The 21,829-nt window shown below is 37.8% G+C and overlaps 1 protein-coding gene across 1 annotated transcript in view; it reads left to right on the top strand.

The window, feature by feature from the left end:
• HMCN1 (hemicentin 1) overlaps window positions 1–21,829 on the top strand; it is a 551,217-nt gene that overhangs the window by 489,845 nt on the left and 39,543 nt on the right. The window contains exons 83-91 of the mRNA XM_064276506.1: window positions 4,123–4,336; window positions 5,922–6,056; window positions 6,447–6,637; window positions 8,170–8,251; window positions 12,480–12,749; window positions 14,444–14,614; window positions 14,752–14,922; window positions 20,685–20,855; window positions 21,250–21,420. Coding sequence (XP_064132576.1) covers window positions 4,123–4,336; window positions 5,922–6,056; window positions 6,447–6,637; window positions 8,170–8,251; window positions 12,480–12,749; window positions 14,444–14,614; window positions 14,752–14,922; window positions 20,685–20,855; window positions 21,250–21,420 — 1,576 coding nt within the window. The remainder of the gene's footprint in view (window positions 1–4,122; window positions 4,337–5,921; window positions 6,057–6,446; window positions 6,638–8,169; window positions 8,252–12,479; window positions 12,750–14,443; window positions 14,615–14,751; window positions 14,923–20,684; window positions 20,856–21,249; window positions 21,421–21,829) is intronic.

Genomic DNA, 21,829 nt, shown 5'->3' with positions numbered 1-21,829 from the left:
ATATAAAAAACAACTTTTTGATCTTTTCAGGTTTTTAAATAACTTTTCTAATCATTGACATAGAAACTAAAGTCTTAGGAATCTATGGAAGTCAATGTTGCTGAGTATGTTGAATGATACCTCTCCAGCTCTGCAGAATAGTAACCATCAGGAGCATCTCAGATTATCAGCAGAAGCCCACGTGAACAGACACCCATAACTGCACATACCACATGACTTTTAAAAAAAAAATTGTTAGATTATTAAAAATGATTATGTGGTTTGGGGGTTTGGTGCCAACCTTTGCCACCAGATATTAAATATGATTAAAATGTGAATCAATTTTTGAACTTTTGCACATATCTAATTCCTTTTTATTATAACCTTTCAACATGCCTAAGTATCATTAAAAAATTTGGGTGAAATACAGTTGAACAGATTAAAATCTGAACAGATTAAAATTATGAAATCGAGCACATTTATAGTATAATCTCAGCCAATTAGCAGACTTGTAGATTGCCAGATTAAACAGTCATAGTGAGCCTGTGTCATTAGACCCTAACTCAAATGACATGTGCCAGCAAAGTCATATTTATTCAAATCTGAATTTCCATCAATTATAAGGATCACCATTATTTTATGTACTACTAAGAATGAAAAATATACAGCCAGTTAAACTATAACAGACCATTGATTTTTAAGTTGTGTCCCAATTTCAGAGAGATTAAAATGTGAAAAAAAAATGTGGATTTTAGAATTAATAAAATAAGGGTAATTTTGTTTCTTTAAACTGCTAATTATCTCTAGTGGACATCATCACCCCAGGTTTAAGAATGATGAATTTGGCCCATAAATCACCCTCCTAGGCCTTGAGAAATTAAAAATGAAAAATAAAATTTACAATTGTAATGGGAAAGTGACTCAGTACGTTAAAAGAATATCAACAATAAGGTAGCTTGTAACTACCAGATGAGAGAGAGATGGTAAGCAGAAGTCTATTTGTGAGTAATACATACAATCCAAATTTTTATATTCTTTGCATCCATAAAATCCTTGATTTTTAAACTTAAGTTTTCATCACATGGGAAAGTGAGATGGTAGGGGAAACCTTTACAGGGAATATGATTTATTCCCATGTGCCCTTTCTGTAACAAGTGTAGTAAGCAATCAAATTTAGATTGTATTCATAATGAATGATTATACATCTGTATGCCACATTTGCTGTAAATATCTTTGGTGTTTCAATGCAAAAATATATATATATATTTATCCTTAAACTTTTAAAAAAGAGAAGAAAAAGTACGTAATCTGTACCTTAATGTATCCAGAGGCATTCAATCATTAATTCCGCAAACATCTACTGAGCACCTTCTCTGTGATCGGCACGTTCAGAAGATAATGAGTGGAATAAAAATAAAAGGGGATCAGGAGTTGGGGGTAGTGGTGGTGACAGTTTTAAAAAAGGTATCTAGAGGAAGTCCCCCCGGGGAGGTAACATTTGAATAAAACGTGAAGAAGGTGAATTAGCCAAGCAGATATCACAGGGAGGAGCATACCAGGAAGAGAAAACAGCTAGAGCAAAGAACCTAAGGTAGGAATGTGTCAGGGGTAGTTGAGAAACAGGAGACCAGTGAAACCAAAGAATAAACGAAATCAGAGAAAAGTAGAGGCCAAATCACGTAGGTTCTTGTAGGCCATTGTAATAATTTTGGTGTTTACTCTGAATCAAAATCCATACTGCAGGCTTTGAGCAGAGGAGAGATACTACCGAACATGTTTAGCAGGATTGCATTGGCTATTGTGATGAGAATAGACTGTAGGGAGGCAAGGATAGCTGCAGAGACTTGCTGGGAAGCTAATGGAGCATTCTGTTCCACCTGAGAGATAATGGGACTCACACCAGAAGGTTAGCAAAGAAAAGGTGAGGAGCAGTTGGATTCTGATTATATTTTGAAGCTAGGATTTCCTAGTAAATTGCAAGTAGGGTGTGAGGAAGAAAGAGTGAAGGATGACTCACACAAATGTCTGAGACCAAAGGCATGAACAACTGAAAAGACAAAATTGACATCAGTTGAGATAGGCAGGGAATGTCAAGGCTACCGCTGGAACAGGAAGGAAAAAAAAAATTAGGTTTCTTTTGGACAGGAGTTTGAGAGGTCTGCTCTGCATTCAGGAGCCTTGGTGGTGCAGTTAATGTACTTGGCTGCTAACCAGAAGGCCAGTAGTTTGAACCCACCAGCTGCTCCATGGGAGAAATATATCGCAGTCTGCTTTCATAAAGATTTAAGCCTTGGAAACCCTATGGGGCAGTCTGTTCTGTACTATAGGATCGCTATGAGTCAGAATCAACTCAAGAACAGTAAGTTTTGTTTTGGTTTTTTTATTTTATTTTACATACAGGGTCCCTCCCTAGGTGTTGCAAACAGTTTGCACTCAAACACTAACCTAAGATAATAAGTTTGAGTTTTTTTTAAATCTATGTGAGTACCTGGAATTCAAACCCTCTCACTGGCACCACAGAAGAAAGGCCTGGCAATCTGCTTCCATAAAGATTACAGCCAAGAAAACCCTATGGAGCAGTTCTACTCTGTAATACAGGGGGTCACCATGAGTCAGAATTGACTCTGGCAACTGGTATTAGGCATCCAACGAGAGAGTTTGAGTGAGAGATTCATATAATTGGAGTTCGGAAGAAAGATCTAGGCTGGAAATACTGGTAGTCATCATCAGCATGTAGGTCATATTTAAAGATTTAAGACTGGGTAAGATCACCAAGAAATTGAGTCTAGATAGAGAAAAAAAGAGGTTCAAAGACTTAGTCCTATCGTATCCCAACATTAAGTCATCAATGTTGAGGAGAAGCCAGCAAAGGGCGTGAAGAAGGAGCAACCAGTGAGGTAAGAAGGAAGCTAGGAAACTGGTGTCTTAGAAGCCAAGTGAAGACAGGTTATCAAAGAGAAGGGAGTCATAACTGTCAAATCTTGCCAATGCATCGACTAAGATGAGTGCTGAGAACTGGCCATTGGATTTGGCAAGTGGAACTTCAGAATTGCAGATAATATTGTCCTCACTCATTGTCATTTCTCCTGATAAATTTGGTGGTCTGTGATGCCATATCACCCAGAGTGGCAACTATGCTGTCAAGATGCTACCAGCCTTTGGTGACCCAGCTGGGGCTGGGCTCACAGGACTCACAAGGCCACATTAGCAGGGCCCTGAGGTTAAAAAAAAAAAAAAAAAGACAATAGATAAGATAATCTTGGAAAATATCTTTTAGGGAACCTTTCACGTAAGCCAGTCTAAGAGAACACAAAAGACTTTCCACTCTTACGTTTTTCTATCAGCATCTAGTGAATAGAAAATTTGTCGGCCCAGTGAAGACCCTCCAGACTATCATTACTGAAACCTGTACCAATGATTGTTAAGAAAGACAATTCAAAATGTAAGATCACAGTTTCTAGCCAATCTGTGAAAAGATGATGTTTTCAATGGCTTTGTCCATTTTGTAATGTTAATGTATACTAATGACTTTGTAACATCTTTGGACTCAGGCTGACATGTCTGTGACGGCATGCTTGTCCATTCTCCCATTCTTGCTTATTCTGTAGTTTCCTTGGACTTCGGCAGACATGGCTGTGGCAGTGTGCTTGTCCATTTTCCCGTTCTCTCTTACTCTGTAATATTTCATTGGACTCAGGCAGACGTGGCTCTGGCAGCATGCTTGTTCACTTCCCATTTTTACCTTTTTGAATATATGCCAAATAAAACTTGCTTTTTGCTTTAAAATAGAAAAGAAAGATACTACAAGCCTTTGGGCTTATTTATTCTTCCTTTGGACATTGCAGAACCCTGTCCAAACTTGGACCTAAAGTTTTCTGAGATCTTATTGCTATAAGTTAATTGTTATAGTTCTGTAAGGTATGGATTTATGTTTAAGCTCCTACATATTTTAATTTATGTTATGTACAAGCTAACCTGATGATTCAGACTAAAGATGGAAATTTAAATTGTCTTTAGATAAGACATTTATTTATTCATTTAGATAAGAGTGCTTTCTTAGAGACCAGACTATGCAATTTTATGTATTTCATGTAATGTGATGTAAGTTTATGTAATTTTGAGCACTATGATTTTTCATTTAAGCAGGAGGATTCTGGCACCTATACCTGTGTTGCTAACAATGCTGCAGGTGAAGACACACATACTGTCAGCCTGACTGTACATGTCCTCCCCACTTTCACTGAACTTCCTGGAGATGTGTCATTAAACAAAGGAGAACAGCTACGATTAAGCTGTAAAGCCACTGGTGTTCCATTGCCCAAGTTAACATGGACTTTCAACAACAACGTTATTCCAGGTTGGTGATTTAAGTCTTAAGAAGTGACTACATAAACCCATATAGGACTCTAAGCTAAGCTCCTTTTCCTCTAGCTATGGGAATTGATTGAGAAGTTACTGTGAAGAATCGATTGCTTTAAATTCTGCAAAATGTGTATCTGTGCTTGGATTTTACTCTATACCCAGTATATATTTTCTATTCATTCTTTTGAAAGAATAAGTTGATCCTGGGACCATATATTGTAGTACATAAGTAGATTTTTTAAGAGAGAAGAAGTTATTTCATGAGAAAACAATATTGCATATACAGGCACCTAAGCTTATCACCTGGACCTGCTTCATCATTAAGATCCTGATCTTACAGAGATCCCCCTGACCTTACCAAGGAGAACTCTGCTTCCTGCTGTATGAATCAACTTCTAAGTATAGATCAATTTATGTAAAAAATTTCTAGATGACATATACGCTACATGTTAAGGTAGAGCCTGGAACGCAGTAGCACTCTTTCCTGACAAATCAGCATAGTGGTGATGTCAGTAATAAGTTGTTGTCTCCCAAAATTGAGCTCTGAGGTACTGTACTATTAGCGTTTAATGAATACCTTGCTAGAAAAGTAGTAATAAGGTTGAGTTTTTGTTGTTACAAAGATCTGTGTTAATAACTGGAGTCCATCCATTATATCACTTTAATAATAGCAATAACACATCGCTTTTTTTGGTTTTAAGGAATAGCAAAATCTAAGAAAATGTAATCCATATTGGTTTCAGAAAGTATAGTGCTAATTTAGATTTTAAACTTTTAAAGCTTAACTTTCCACTTAACATTCAGCCATATAAAATTAAAAGGGTAACTTGGATGGGAAAATTATGCAAAAACATATTTAATGTAATTAGACAGTGGCTGGTCTAATCAGAATCGTATTTAATGTCAGTTGTTTTAGGATTAGCACGTTTACCTTATGTTCTACATCGAACCTTATAATTCGAATCTTATATAAATAGATCATCACCTTTTTTTTGAGAAAAAAATATAAATTTTTTGAAATAAATATATCATCGCCCTTTTTGGAGAAGTCTGAATTACTGCAAATTTGATCATGGTGTCAGTATTACATAACTAGCATATGTTTTGTGATTTCTCCTCTGACCTGCCAAATTGGTTGACTTATAACTGAAAAGGGTTTCATGTTTTTGATGTAAATTGTTTGAGAAGAAAATTTGTGATGAGATAAAAAGAAATAGAAAATATCAGGTTTCCAAATGAAAGATTTTTGAAACCCGGAAAGGATACAAATCAGCTTTGAGCAACACTTTGAATTGAAAGATGCACTTTAAATCTAAAATGCATTTAAAAGATGTTTGTTTTCATTCTCTTTTCCTGTTTCTTCTGCTCTTTTTATTCTCCAAACAAGTGGCTATAAACATAGTAAATAGCTCAGAGGAAGAAATCTGTGGACAACCCTGTCTTCCGTGCCTTGATGAGACCTCTTTGGTATCAGCTGCTGACTAACTCATAAACCTAACCGGCAAAATATTGACTGCCATGAATATTTTCCTAGGTTACTGAGCGGCATTTGTGTTGTTTTCCTTACTTGTTTCCCTTAGCCCACTTTGACAGTGTGAATGGACACAGTGAACTTGTTATTGAAAGAGTGTCAAAAGAGGATTCAGGTACTTATGTGTGCACTGCAGAAAACAGCGTTGGTTTTGTGAAGGCAATTGGATTTGTTTATGTAAAAGGTAGGTAAAAGTGCTCTATTATTTACTTATAGTTTATTTATAATGAATGGCTTCTTTTTGCTTATTATTTAGTTATAAAATATAAGTTTCAATTTGTTAACCTGTCCAGTCCTCACAGGTATGCATATTCATGAGAAATAAATTATGAACATTTGACTAAAAATGAGATGAGCAGTAAGTAAAGAGATTGCACAGAGAGGAATCATCTGTGTATGTTGTGGTAATTGGCAAAATTATTTAGTTGATGAGCATGAACAGTTAATTCTGGAAAATTCCTTGAGTTCCAAAGTGGCTTTTCCCCTCTTTACTAAATTATCTTTCTAAATAGGTCAAAGTCACAAAGACATTATCAGAGCTTCCTTTTACTTTGTGTCTTACGTTATTTCCCAGAACCTCCAGCCTTCAACAGTGATTACCCTTCCAACTGGATTGAGCCACTTGGTGGCAATGCAGTCCTGAATTGTGAGGTAAAAGGAGACCCAGTCCCAACCATCCAGTGGAGCAGAAAGGGAGTGGATATTGAAATTAATCACAGAATCCGGCAACTCGGCAATGGCTCCCTGGCCATCTATGGCACCGTAGTAAGTGACACTGGAATTATTGATGTGCGTACACTGCCAAAGTCAATGCCCCATGTGATATCACGACGGGAAAAGTTTCTCTTAAATTTCTTCTGAAAGCATAAAATGGAAATAGATGGATTCTTTACAACACTGAAACAACACTTCAAATTGTTATTTTAGCCGTTTTTAAATTAATAAGGGTAGTAAGATAATTTTACTGCTTTGTCCCCAACATTGACGTTTATTATTCTATAGCAAGAAGATAACCTTCTCAAATCTGTTTAGAACAAGGGAATTGAAGAATTACAGTCACAGTTACAAATAAATTATAGGGTAGATCCCATCACTGAGCCCACAACTATATGAAACTTTTCCTAAAACTTTAGTAATTCAGCAAATGAGTGGTTCCTTAGATTATTCTAATTTCAGGGTCAACTGAATGAAATATGTTATCTAAAAACTCCTCAACTACAATATATGTGGATAATTTATCAGTTCACATTTGGTGAAACCTTTTAGGTGCTTTCATAGTTTAATTAATTAAAGCGATAATTAAAATGTGCTGTCTAATCCACTAATCAGTCTCGTTCTCCTTGGTTTCACTTCCACGTTAGCTGCTGTTGATTGCCTGTTCAGTTTCGAGATGATTTCTACCTGTAGTTGCTGTAACAATAAGTCTCTAGCCTCTTTGTTACCGCTTCTTCCCTTCTTTTCTACACAAATGCTACCATTTCTGAAGTCCTTGGTACTTCTTCTAATGTCAGTGTTAATACTAATATTGATATTTTTGCTACACAATTTCAGACTCATAAATATGCATCTCCAACCCTGAACCTCTTCCAAGTTTCATTTCCAGCTGCCTACTAGAAACTTCCATTTGGATAATATACGGAAACCTCAAATTAAATCAATATCTATCTTTCCCCTCCCACCTTTCTGCACTCCCTGCAAATCAGTTCTCCGTATTGATTTCCTACTTCTATTACTGAGGCCAGAATTCTCCTGTTCACAAGACCTCTAGAAAAATCTCTGATTCTAACTAGTTACCAAATCTAAACTCATATAGTACTTATTTTCTATAACACATATGTATAAATTTGTGACTTACTTTCTCTGATTTATGATTATAAGTAAATTATCTTTTTTCATTTTCTCTTGTATTTCAAGCTCTCTAAAGACAGAGGCCAAACTTAATATTTTTTAATAATCCCCATTAGAAAGGACCCAATATTTGTTTTGATTATTTTAATGCCTTTTGAGATATCCATAAGACAAGCTTTGGTGTGCTTCCATCTTAAGATAATTTCTGATTGGTGATTACAAAATAATGTTATTTTTGCTTTGGTTTCCTACCAATTATTACTTCTGAAGATGGATGATAGTTATTTTGACAAAGCTAGGCTGGAAATTTCTTTTCATCTTATGTTTATCTTTCTATTAAAATGCCTTCTCAAAAATGAAGTCTCGTATAAACTAGCATCATACTGAAAGGATTGATTTTCCCTGCCCCATAGACTTGTATTTTTATAAAACACTGCTTCTTCCCATAGAATGATGATGCCGGTGACTATACATGTGTAGCTACCAATGAGGCTGGTGTGGTGGAGCGCAGCCTGAGTCTGACTCTGCAAAGTAAGCCACTTTTTAAACTCTAACTGAACACTTGATATAAAAAACAATGCCTAGTAGAGAATGTTCACTTTTCTTAACTTTATAGCAAGTGCATTAATGGTAGCTTTCCGAGTGTGTCTAATTTAGTTTTCTGCTGTTGACGGAGCAATTGTCATCAAGCGTAAAACTGATACACTTTAATACAGGAATTTTTTCTATTTTATCTAATGTATCAAAAAAAAAAAAATGGAGTCCAAAATTGTAGTTGCTTGGTGACAAAGCTTTTTTGAGAACATATTCAGTGGAATACTTTTCTTACAGCTTACTCCAGTTCTTGACAACATACTCACAAAGATGTCATTTTTAAATATTTATTAAAAATAAAATGAATGTCTAGTCTCACCCCTTTGGAAGCAAGGAAGAGTGAAGAAAACTTAAGATACAAGGGAAAGATTAGTCCAAAGGACTACCAGGCCACATCTACCATGGTCTCCACCAGACTTGAGTCCAGTACAATTAGATGGTGCCTGGCTACCACCAATGACTGCTCTGACAGGGATCACAATAGAGGGTCCCGGACAGAGCTGGAGGAAAATGTAGAACAAAATTGTAACTCAAAAAGAAAGACCAGACTTGCTGGCCTGATAAAGACTGGAGAAACCCTGAGAGTATGGCCCCTGGACACCCTTTCAGCTCAGTAATAAGGTCACTCCTGAGGTTCACCCTTCAGCCAAAGATTGAACAGGCCCATGGAACAAAACAAGACTAAATGGCACATCAGCCCTGGGGCAGAGACTGGAAGGCAGAAGGGAACAGAAAAGCTGATAACAGGGAACCTAGGGTTGAGAAGGGAGTGTTGGCATGTCCTATGGTTGTTAGCCAGTGTCATGCAACAATGTGTGTACAAACTGTTTGATGAGAAACTAGTTTGTTTTGTAAACCTTCATCTAAAGGATGATAAAAATAAAAACAAGTAAAATAAATGTAAATGAACTCAGAAGTGCTCCAGGTCTATTGCTATCAAGTTTCCATGAATTAACTCTTGGTTTTGAGTGGAAGCCGCGTGCTCATCATGAAGCCCCTTAGTAAAAGCCATGGGAAGATAGATCTTTTATAGTTAGAAAAACACAAATGACTCCAATAGCCCATTGGAGTGTCTACAGGGACTGACTTGAGGAGAAAGTCATTGGATTGAGAACTTAAGCAAACCAACTTATTTTGTGAATAGATTCAGGATTTAATGAGATAAATTTGCATTTTTTTCATTCACTGTTAAGAGATGCTCTAGACTAGGGTTTCCTAACAGGTGTTTACCAAACTACCATTTAGTAAGACTTTTTTTTTTTTTTATTACATTTTATTGTATTTTTGTGTTTTTGGTAGAGATTTACACAGCAGTTGAGGTTCCCATTCAGCAATTTCTATACAGGTTATTTAGTGACATTGGTTACATTCTTCACCATGTGTGAACACTCTCATTATTTCTATTCTGACTGTTCCATTTCCATTTATCTAATTTCCTTTCCCCCTTACAGTCTCATCTTTGGTTTAAAGCCCTAATTGCTGACCATTTGATCTCATTTGGTGATTTTTTAAAGGAGCATAGTACTTACGGGTGATATTCATTATTTTTTGAGCCAGTTCATTATCTAGCTACAAGGTGACCTTGGGGGTTAGTTTCAGTTCAAGGTTTGAAGGATATGTCAGGGCAATAGTCTTGGGGAGTCCTCTAGCCTCAACCAGTCCAGTAGATCTGGTGTTTGGTTTCGTTCCACATTTTTCTCCCATTCTATCAGGGTCCATTTATTGTGGCCCTAATTAAAACAGTCAGTAGCAGTAGCTGGGTACCATCTAGTTCTATTCAGTGAGACCTTTAATAGATAATAGACGTTTAATAGATATCGAAAGCAGTGTTTCACTAACATACATATCTATCAAATGATAACCTGTGGTATGTTTTTAGGGGAAAAATGGGGTTATGTGGTCTCATAAATCTGATAAAAGATGGTTTAAACCAAGTGCATTCGTTTATTAAAGCAATATATAGAGAGTTTTTTTTTTTTTTTTTTACCTACTGTACTACTACTATGTGCCACATTCTCCTTAAGATTCTTCGTGAATTGATTACAACCATTGTTTCCAGCATTATATGCTACCATTCTTCAGGGTGAATAATTCTTTCTAAACTCCTCATTGTCTAAAAATAAAAAATAAAAAAATATTTTTTAAGCTAAATCCCACCTCAATGCCATTCTCTTTCCCCTTCTCTCCAAGTGGTTTCCCCTCTCCTCTCTCTTCCCTACCCATATACTCTTACTGGTTCTCAAAGATCCAGTTGAAGTCTCTTCTCTCCCATGAAGTCTTTCATACTCTATCTTTCTTGACACTGTAGACAAGTATAAAGATAAACATTCTGGCATCAGTTCCATACAACTCTTTGTACATTCTTTCCAAGGACTCCACTTGAGCAGCTACCATCCACTACAGATTCTGTTAACCTCTCCGTCTTTCTTGAAACCCATTCTTTGGTTGCCAGTATACCATTTTTTTCTATTTTCTTCCTACATCACTGGTCAGGTCTTAGTATCATTTATAGGCTTGTCTTTAAAGCCTTAAATACTGATGTCTCTGTGGTTTCTATCTTTGCTCCTCTTCTTCTCATTTTGGACTCTCATCTGAAGCAATCTTATCCACCTATGAAAGACTCACAAATCTATATTTCTAGCCAGTATCTTTAGTCTGAGTTCAGATAGGAATATCCAGATGCCTTCTAAACATTTCTGCATGAATGTCCCCAGATACCTCAAGCTCAGCAACCCAAAATGAACACACATAATTATGTCTCACTTCTTCCCACCAAAATTGTTCTTTCACTTATGTTCTATTGAATTTTCCCAATCAACACTATGTTACCCAAATCAAAACCCAGTGGTCATCAATTTCTCCCCTTACTCTATGCTTACCCAGTGACAAAGTTCTGTCATTCCTACTTTTAAAATAATCGTTAAATATGCCTTTGTTTTCCTCTCTGTTTTCAGTGACATGTTTGCTCTATTAAGTTACTGTTTTTTATGCTCTTATATTACCACCCAAGTAAATAAACTGTACTATAACACAGATCAGTAATTACTTATCTTTCATCTAAGCAGGCTTTGATCACCTTGAAACTAGAAATTATATATGTTATCTCTGTCCTCTCCGCATCTAGTATAATGCCTGGCAAAGAGTAGTCTCTCAATACATGTTTATTGATCAAATGAATGATGAATGAGCAAAAGAATGAACGAATGAGAGACCAGAAGAACTAGATAGTGCCCAGCTACCACTAATGACCGCCCTGAAAGAGAACACGACAGAGAGTCCCTGATGGAGCAGGAGAAAAGTGGGGTGCAGAACTCAAATTCTAGTAAAAAGATCAGACTTAATGGTCTGACTGAGAATGGAGGAACCTCAGAAGACATGGCCACAGACTCTCTGTTAACCCAGAACTAAAATCATCCCCAAAGCCAACTCTTTAGACAAAGATTAGACTGGACTATAAGACATAAAATGATACTCATGAAGAGTGTGCTTCTGAGTTCAAGTAGATACATGAGACTAAGTGGTCAGCGTCTGTCCAGAGGCAAGATGAGAAGGCAGAAAGGGACAGGAGCTGGTTGAATGGACATGGGACATCCGGGGTGGAAAGGAGGATCGTGCTGTCACATTATAGGGAGAGCAATGTGTGCATAAATTTTTGTATGAGAAACTAACTTGAGCCGTAAACTTTCACTTAAAGCACAATTAAAAAAAAAAAAAGAATGAACGAATGATGATTCTTTAGCTCAATAATGATCAAAGGGAAAAAGATGAATGTTCACCAAGGCACAGACAATAACAATAATGACAACAAGAATAACCAATAGTATTGTGTGCTTACCCTGTCTAAGAGCTGTGCTTACATCCTCTTAGTTCAGTCTAACAGAAACCTTCTGAAGTAAGCACCATTTTTAAGAACCGAGAGGCTCAGAGAGGTCATAAAGAACAAAGGCAGGATTTGAATCCAGATAGCCTCACTGCAGAGACCATGTGGTAGGCTAATATGCTTGGGGACCTTAAATTTTTGACATTTATCAAGTAAAAAAGAACCGTGAATATTCCTTCAATGGCAGTTACAACCTAATAGTCAGGAAGCTATAGTGGTTATACATGATAAAATGTTAATACAACTCCGCAAAAACTAAAAAACACTGTGTGCTTTTTCCAATAGGTCCCCCTATTATCACTCTTGAGCCAGTGGAAACTGTTACCAATGCTGGTGGCAAAGTCATATTGAATTGTCAGGCAACTGGAGAGCCTCGTCCAACCATTTCTTGGTCCCGTCAAGGGCGTCCCATCCCCTGGAATGACCGAGTTAATGTGTTGTCCAATGACTCCTTATATATTGCTGCTGCTCAGAAAGAAGATACCTCTGAATATGAATGTGTTGCTCGAAACATGATGGGTTCTGTCCTTGTCAGGGTGCCTGTCATAGTTCAGGGTGAGTGGATCAAAGAGATATTCATATTGAAGAGCAGCTGGGGTAACCCAAACCATAAAACTTATTAAGCATCTTAGTCCAGATCTCCTTTATCCTTAAGATAATCCTACATTATGGGGACAGGACAGAATCACATTACAGTTTATAGACTAAAGATACTAAAGCAAAGCAGATTGTAGCTGTAAATGCCAAGTTAATAACTCAAAATCTCAAACTCAATTTTTTAATCAAAAGTAAGTCAAATTTCAAATCTGTGAAACATTTCATAACATGGAGGAACCTGGAAGGCATTATGCTGAGCAAAATTAGTCAGAGGCAAAAGGACAAATATTGTATAAGACCACTATTATAAGATCTTGAGAAATAGTATAAACTGAGAAGAACACATACTTTTGTGGTTATGAGGTGGGGAGGGAGGGAGGGTGGGAGAGGGTTTTTTACTGATTAGTTAGTAGATAAGAAGTGCTTTAGGTGAAGGGAAGGACAATACTCAATACATGGAAGGTCAGCTCAACTGGACTGGACCAAAAGCAAAGAAGTTTCTGGGAGAAACTGAATGCTTCAAAGGTCAGCGGAGCAAGGGCGGGGGTTTGGGGACCATGGTTTAAGGGGACTTCTAAGTCAATTGGCAAAATAATTCTATTATGAAAACATTCTGCATCCCACTTTGAAATGTGGCGTCTGGGGTCTTAAATGCTATCAAATGACCATCTAAGATGCATCAATTGGTCTCAACCCACCTGGATCAAAGCAGAATGAAGAACACCAAGGTCACACGATAACTATGAGCCCAAGAGACAGAAAGGGCCACAGGAACCAGAGACCTACATCATCCTGAGACGAGAAGAACTAGTTGGTGCCCGGCCACAACCGATGACTGCCCTGACAGGGAGCACAACAGAGAACCCCTGAGGGAGCAGGAGATCAGTGGGATGCAGACCCCAAATTCCCACAAAAAGACCATACTTAATGGTCTGACTGAGACTAGAGGAATCCCAGCAGTCATGGTCCCCAAACCTTCTGTTGGCCCAGGACAGGAACCATTCCCGAAGACAACTCATCAGACATGAAAGGGACTGGACAGTGAGTAGGAGAGAGATGCTGATGAAGAGTGAGCTATTTGTATCAGGTGGACACTTGAGACTGTGTTGGCATCTCCTGTCTGGAGGGGAGATGGGAGGATAGAGAGAGTTGGAAGCTGGCAAAATTGTCACGAAAGGAGAGACTGGAAGGGCTGACTCATTAGGGGGAGAGCAAGTGGGAGTACGGAGTAAGGTGTATATAAACTTATATGTGACAGTTTGACTTGATTTGTAAACGTTCACTTGAAGCTCAATAAAAGTTAATAAAAAAAAAAAGTAAGTCAAATTTATCCTCAGAGATCAATGCATACATTTCTCTTTAAAGAATGATTTCTGTCCTAAAGTTAACCAGTATATTAACTTCTTGTTCTCTAACTCTTACAGCAATCATGTCCGTGCGAGTCAGGAGTGGGATTGAGGAGAAACTCTAGTTAATTGTTGGGAGGTTTTTCTCTCACTCTTAGATTGAGACCTTAAAAGGGAATTGTTTCCATAGCAATGTCTCGATAATTACAAATTCAGCTCTAGACTTAGTGCATGTTTTAAATGGAATGTGGTTTACAATTTCTTATCTACAAAACCTGAGACAACGTACAGTGTTTTTACCCGCAGTTCACGGTGGATTTTCCCAATGGTCTGCATGGAGATCCTGCAGTGTCACCTGTGGAAAAGGTATCCAGAAGCGGAGCCGTCTGTGCAACAACCCCCTTCCAGCCAATGGTGGAAAGTCTTGCCAAGGTTCAGATTCAGAAATGCAAAACTGTCAAAATAAACCATGTCCAGGTACATCTCTTTATTCAACCAACAGGCATGTGTTTAACAGATAAATGTTTCTCATCCCTAGCTTTAGATTGACTCAGTATTAGTACTTTCAATTAAAAGATATCTGATGGGGTAATTAATTGTTCACCTTTGAATAGTGGACGGGAGTTGGTCAGCCTGGAGTTCTTGGGAAGAATGCACAAGGAGCTGTGGACATGGCAACCGAACCAGGACCAGAACTTGCAATGATCCATCAGCTCAACATGGTGGACGACCATGTGAAGGGAATGCTGTGGAAATCATCATGTGCAACATTAGGCCTTGCCCAGGTGAGTATCTCCCAATAATATGGGATAATCAAAACTTTTATATTTGTAAGTCCTTTAAGAAGTTTTAAATATCTTTACTTCTTTGTTGTGAAAAGACGCTACAGCCTCTACCCTTGAATATATTCATTCTCTGTGTTCTTAGATCTGTCTCATGGATAAACTTGTAGAGGTACGGCATTAGTCAATGTTAAGTAAAATATGTGATTTAGTGGAACATGATACAGGCTCCAAACTGTGGTGTATTTTTTAACCATGTAGAGAAAACGTAAGTATTACGTCATTGAAATTTTGAAATAAAGGACCTCGTTGTTGTTAGTTGCCATTAAGTCAGTCCCCAACTCACGGTGGCCCAACATACAATGGTATGAAATACTGCCTGGTCCTGTGCCATTCCCATGATCCCTTGCAGATCAGACCTTTATGATCCATAGGGTTTTCACTGGCTGGTTTTTGGAAGTCTGTCACCAGGCCTTTCTTCCTGGTCTGCTTAGTCTGGAAGCTCCACTGAAACCGATTCAGCATCATAACAATATGGAAGCCTCCACTGACAGACAAGTTGTAGCTTTGCATGAGGTGCACTGACCAGAATTCAAACTCAGGCCTCCTGGATAGAAGGTTAAAGTTCTACCATTAAACCACCACTGCCTTAGGTAACATCTAATCCAGCCATTTTTAGGGAGAAAAATGAAAAGAGATTAAGGACTTTCATAGGTGAAGGAATAATATTACTAGCCAAAAAGTTAGTGGTTCAAACCCACCCAGAGGCACCTTGGAAGAAAGGACTGGCAGTCTGCTTCTGAAAGGTCACAGCCTTGAAAATCCTATGAGGTAGTTTGCACACGTGGGGTTGCCATTAGTTGGAATCGACTCAACAGCAGCCAATAGGAATAATAACTGTTCACTAAATGGCAGCCCAAAAGGAATCATGGAATAATAGAGGGACTGTTTGTTCATTCATTCATGCAACAAATATTTGTTGAGCACCTATTTTGTCTCTGAGGCACGTTTCTAAGTGCTAGGGCTAGAATGATAAACAAAACAGAATATTTTTCGGATATTGATAAGCATGTTGAACAAACTCAATGAGTTGAAGTGATGGAGCACAACCGGGAGAGACGCCGTAGCTGGGATTGTCAAAAAAAATGGATGCAGACAGACAAAAAAGGGACAGTTGTCTGCTACATTGGCTATTACATCCTACTGTACAAAGGAGGAAACTAAGATTCAGAAAACATAATGTTAAATAATTCACTGAGTTTGCCTAGCTAGTAAAGAGTAAGTCAAGGACTTAAATGTAGGTTGATTTGATTCTCAAGCCTGCTCATTTAGATCCCGGGTATCTTGATTTTATGGTTCGGAAGTCCCATTATATCAAAATAAAAAATAAAAAAATAAAAACTTGCAAATACTGTCATGAAAAAGAAAAGAAACCAAAAGACAATTTTTTTAAATCATGAAGAATTAGAAAACTAATTATAGTAACATAATATTTGAGAGTAAAAAGAGCCAGAAATACCTAATTACAGCAATTTTTGTACAAATTATCAGCTATGATACCTATGTAATGAAAAACTAAATGATATTTATAAATGTCCTAAAATAAATCAGTTTGTTTTTCTTCAGGTTCAGCAGCTATTGGTTGACTGTTTATTTGCTTACTGTTGTTGAGCTTACTCTTTATTTGGTTTTCTTTGGTTATTCCCCCAAGCCTCAAAATTGATTGAATTTAGCCATTTTTTTTTTTTGGCATAATGTCACTGGTATCGTGGAGCCAACGAATGAAAGCCAACTGTGATATCTCTTCCAAACTGAGAATTTAGTGATGTCATATTGGTAGCTAGATATCAACCATGTTGGGAATATTTACACCGTGGAAATTAGCAGATGCTGCAGATCAGACGGTTTTTTTCCCCCTCAGAGAGCTGATTGTTAAACATTTATCAGCATGCCATTATAAAATGGGCAGATAGCTGAAGGGAGTCTTTCTCATCCAGGGGAATGTCAGAATCTTAGGAGCAGAAGAGATTTTCTTTTAGTACTAATTAATTTTTTATATAATGCCAAACTTAAAGAAAAATTGCAAGAATAATACAAAGAAAGCCTATTTATCTTTTACCCAGATTCACCAATAATGTGTATTTCCTAAAAATGAACATTCTCTTACATAAACACAGTACAATTATCAAAATTGAAAAATTTATCATTGATATGATACTATTTAATCCTGTTGTCTAGTAGGAGTCCATGGGTGGAGCAAATAGTTAAGCACTGGACTACAAGCCAAAACGTTGGTGGTTCGAACCCACCCAGAGGCTCCTTGGAAGACAGGCCTGGTGATCTGCTTCCAAAGGGTCACAGCCTTGGAAACTCTATGGCACTGTTCTTTTCTGCACACGTGGGTAGCCATGAGTCAGAATCAACTTGACGGCAACTAACAACAACCAACAACAGCAACGTTGTCTAATACTGTAATACTATTATCTAATCTACATTGAATTGTGTTGTTTGTCCCTATGATATCCTTTATTTATTTTATTTAATTTTTTGCCAAATTTAAGATCCCATCCAGGATTACACATTGCGTTTATTTGTCATATTTCTTTGGTATCTTCTGAAACAATTTCTCTATCTTTATGTTTCATGACCTTGACATTTTTGAAGTGTACAGACCAATTATTTTGTAGAAAAACCTTCAGTTTGGGTTTGTTTAATATTTCCTCATGATTAGACCCAGGATTTGCATTTTGGCAGGAAAACCACAGAAATGGTTTTGTGTCCTTCTCAGTGCCTCGCATCAGAAGGTACATGATCTCAGTTTTTCCCACACTGGTAATATTAAGTTTGACTACTTATTTAAGGTGGTATCTTCCATTATTTAGTTGCTGTTTTTACCTTTGTAATTAATAAGTATTTTGTAGGGATATTTTGAGACTATATAAACATCTTGTTTCTCATCAAACTTTCACCTACTAGTTTTAGCATCTGTTGATTATTCTGGCTTGAATCAGTACTATGATCTCTGAGAAAGAGTTATGTACTAATGTCATAATTTCTTCCATATTTATCATTGGCCTATTTTAAAGAAGAACTTGTCTCTTTCTTATTTCTTTATATTTGAATTTATATCAGTAAGGACAGTCTTACTTTATTCAGTGGTTTATAATTTACTGCTGTTTTTTGAGTCATTTCTTATTGTGATACTCAAGTTCTTCCAGATTTGGTTAGTGGAGGCCCCTTCGCATCAGCTCCAGTGCCTTCTTGACATGTCCCCATGATTCTTTGAGCACTTCTTTACTTGCTAATGCAAATAGGTATTTCAGGTACATCTTGTACTTTCCCTGGCTCAGGCCTGGAATCAGTCATTCCTCCAAGGATCCAAGAATTAAAAAAAAAAAAGAATAGAACTTAAAAAATAAGATTGGGGGCCTAGACTCCCGCAGCAGACAGAGCTAGGATATTGAGTGTGTGTGTGTGTGTGTGTATAGTCTCTGGGTGGTACAAACAGTTGGTGTTCAACTACTAGCCTAGAGGTTGGTAGTTGGAACCCAGAGGTGCCACAGAAGAAAAGCATGGCAATCTGCTTCCTTAAAGATTGCAGTCAAGAAAACTCTATGAAGCAGTTCTACTCTGTAACACATAGAGTCACCATGAGTCAGAATCAACTTGACAGCAATGGATTTTTTTTTCTTTTTTTGGCCTTCAGTGGTGCAGTTAACGAGCTGAAAGGTTGAAAGTTTAAGTCTACCCAGAGGTGTCTCAGAAGAAAGGGCTGGTGATCTACTTCCAAAAAGGCTGTTAAGAGTGATGGGAAAAGTTGGAAATGGTTAAGGTTGCACAACTTGATAACTACAATTAATGTCATCAAATTGTACATGTTAAGAATTTGAAGTGGCAGATGTTCTGATACATATTTATTACACACACACACACAGCCATTGAAAGCCCTGTGGACCACAGTTCTACTCTGACACATATGGGGTCACCGTGAGTCAGAGTTGACTCAGTGGCAACTGGATATATGACAATTATGAGCGTCAGCAATCTGAATTAATGCAGAAGTAGTTTTGAGTAGTGTCTACCATATGTTTAAAGGCTCTCATCTTTCCTTTTCAGTTTAGTCAAATACATTTTAGTGTAACTTCATGCCAGCTAAAATGGAATTTGTGTGTTTGTGTTTGTCTGTGTCTATAAAGTACAAGGATAGCTAGTGAACTCAATTAGAAATAAGTTCATTAAAAGAAGATGTAATATGTATTTTAAAATATTTTCTAAACAAAGCATGCAAGTAATAACTTCATTACTTGCTTTTCAGCTTATTGTTTTGATCTTACAGGTTGTACTAAGAGCATATTTTAGCATGGGTCTTGAAGCACCTATTTTGGTCCATATCTTGGTTAAACCATGTGACTAAAAAAACATTTTGTGAACTCCATGTTACGGATTGAATTGTGTCCTCCAAAAATGTGTGTCAACTTGGCTAGGCCATGATTTCCAGTGTTGTGTGATTGTCCACCATTTTGTCATCTGATATGATTTTCCTATGTGTTGTAAATCCTGTCTCCATCATGTTAATGAGGCAGGATTAGAGTCAGTTATGTTAATGGGGCAGGATTCAGTCTACAAGATTAGGTTGTATCTTGAGTCAATCTCCTTTGAGATATAAAAGAGAGAAGCAAGCAGAGAGAAAGAGGGACCTCATGCCACCAAGAATGAAGAACCAGGAGGGGAGTGCGCCCCTTGGGCCCAGAGTCCCTGTGCTGAGAAGCTCCTAGACAAGGAGAAGACTGATGACAAGGACCTTCCTCCAGAGCCAAAAGAGAGAAAGGTTTCCTCTGGAGCTCACACCCTGGATTTGAACTTTAGCCTCCTAGGCTGTGAGAGAATAAATTTCTTTGTTAAAGCCATCCACTTGTGGTATTTCTGTTATAGCGACACTAGATAACTAAGACACCCCTTATCCAGAATATTCCTAAAAACAGAAATATGCCCTGCTGGTGACTTATACATAAGAGAAACCGTAGTGCCGATTCTCAGTCCATACACCTGGTAGAAAACATAAGGCTGTTTCAGCCTTGCGGTCAGATGCCGTAATATGTTAGTTACCGAAAGACCTTAACATCACTCGTTGGAAACTGCTGGTCAGTTTTTTCTGTTGTTTAGGAAGCAAGTGTGTTATTCAGAAGTGTGTTAATTCGTGAACATTTTGTAATGGAAAAATTTTTCAAAGAGTTACAACTGTGCAAGTAATCGTGTTGACGAAAGATCCAAGTACATATTGAAAAATGAAGCTGAATCAGGCTTAAAGATGCAGTCTCATAGTCTGGGGTCTAAGTTATTGTTATGAAAATATTGATATTGTCCATAACCGCCTCTAGAAGTGTTATGCAACCTTGTTCCTAGGTCCTTCCACTTTCTCCAGAGCACAAGTACTCAGCTGGGATTTTAAACACTCAAATCGTGTCTATATATGCAAGTTTGATTATATTTAATTTTAATAAAATAACCCTTTTGGATAATTTTAAGCTCTTATTTTGGCATTAGGCAGCCTTCTGCATGTCTATAGACGCAAATCCCCATGAAAACCTAACCAAAAGGAGAAAGAAAGAACATCATTTGTTACGTTTCCATTAGTCCAATTTCAATTCCTTTGGATTCTGAATGAATTAACTTGTTACTGAGTTAATTTGTTTGTATAATTGTGTTTGTTTTTTAAACAAACACGTTTCTGTGGCCTAAACCTCTGTCTCTTGGGATGTTTGCAGTTCATGGAGCATGGAGCTTTTGGCAGCCTTGGAGTGCATGCAGTGAGAGTTGTGGGAAAGGTACCCAGACGAGAACAAGACTGTGCAATCACCCACCACCGTCGTTTGATGGACCCTACTGCAAGGGAGCAGAAACGCAGATGCAAGTTTGCAACGAAAGACACTGTCCAGGTAAGGGAAATGCAATGTCATACCTTTAATAACTTTACATCTATTTCTTATCAAGATAAGGAGCCCTTGTGACACAGTAGTTAAGTGCTCAGCTGCTAACCCAAAGGTTGGTGATTTGAACCCACCCAGAGGTTCTGCAGGAGAGAGACCTGGCAGTCTGCTTCTGTAAAGATTATAGCCAAGGAAACCCTATGAAGCAGTTATACTCTGTCACTTGGGTCACTATGAGTTGGAATCAACAGCAGCCAACAACAACTTACCAAAATAGTATATCGATAAGAATCTATTGCATTATGACTGTGCCCCACGAGAACATCACTCAGTCTAACAGTGTCCAGAGTTTCATCTGACCGCTTTCAGGTAGTAACACACATATGTTTTTCCTCAAATCCAGTTGATGGCAAGTGGGCAGCGTGGACCAGTTGGAATGCCTGCTCTGTATCCTGTGGAGGGGGTGCCAGACAGAGAACAAGGGACTGCTCTGACCCTGCCCCCCAGTATGGAGGACACAAATGTGAAGGCAGTGATGTCCAGAGCGATTTTTGTAATAGTGACCCTTGTCCAAGTGAGTGTTGGAAATAGTGAGTCACCGTTACACTTCCTTAAAGTTTCATTAAGGCCTCAGGTCCTTAAAATTATAATATTCTGTTATTTGATTCTTTTGCCTGTGGTTTAGGATAACAAATGTCACACGGTTGCTGTTGTGGCTGTGTAATATCACAGATGTCTTTGATTTATACAGGCAGAGGCTGTGTCCTACTTCATTTGTTTTATATAAGACATGCTGCAGAGTGCAAGGACCATGGCACCCTCACCTGCTAACTTCATGATGGTGATGATTCCTTTTTGGAAGGCAAGCAGGCAGCTCTTGGCCTTAATTCAATCACCAAGCTGTATTTTTAGACCTTAGTAGCAACACAATATCTGGAAACCTGAGTTTGACTGTACCTGAGTGTTACAGCCATGGCTCAGCG

This window comes from Loxodonta africana, chromosome 25, assembly GCF_030014295.1.
Source record: "Loxodonta africana isolate mLoxAfr1 chromosome 25, mLoxAfr1.hap2, whole genome shotgun sequence".
Lineage (NCBI taxonomy): Eukaryota > Metazoa > Chordata > Mammalia > Proboscidea > Elephantidae > Loxodonta > Loxodonta africana.
The sequence above is the reverse complement of the archived record's forward strand: the minus strand, read 5'-3'. Positions and strand labels throughout refer to the sequence as shown.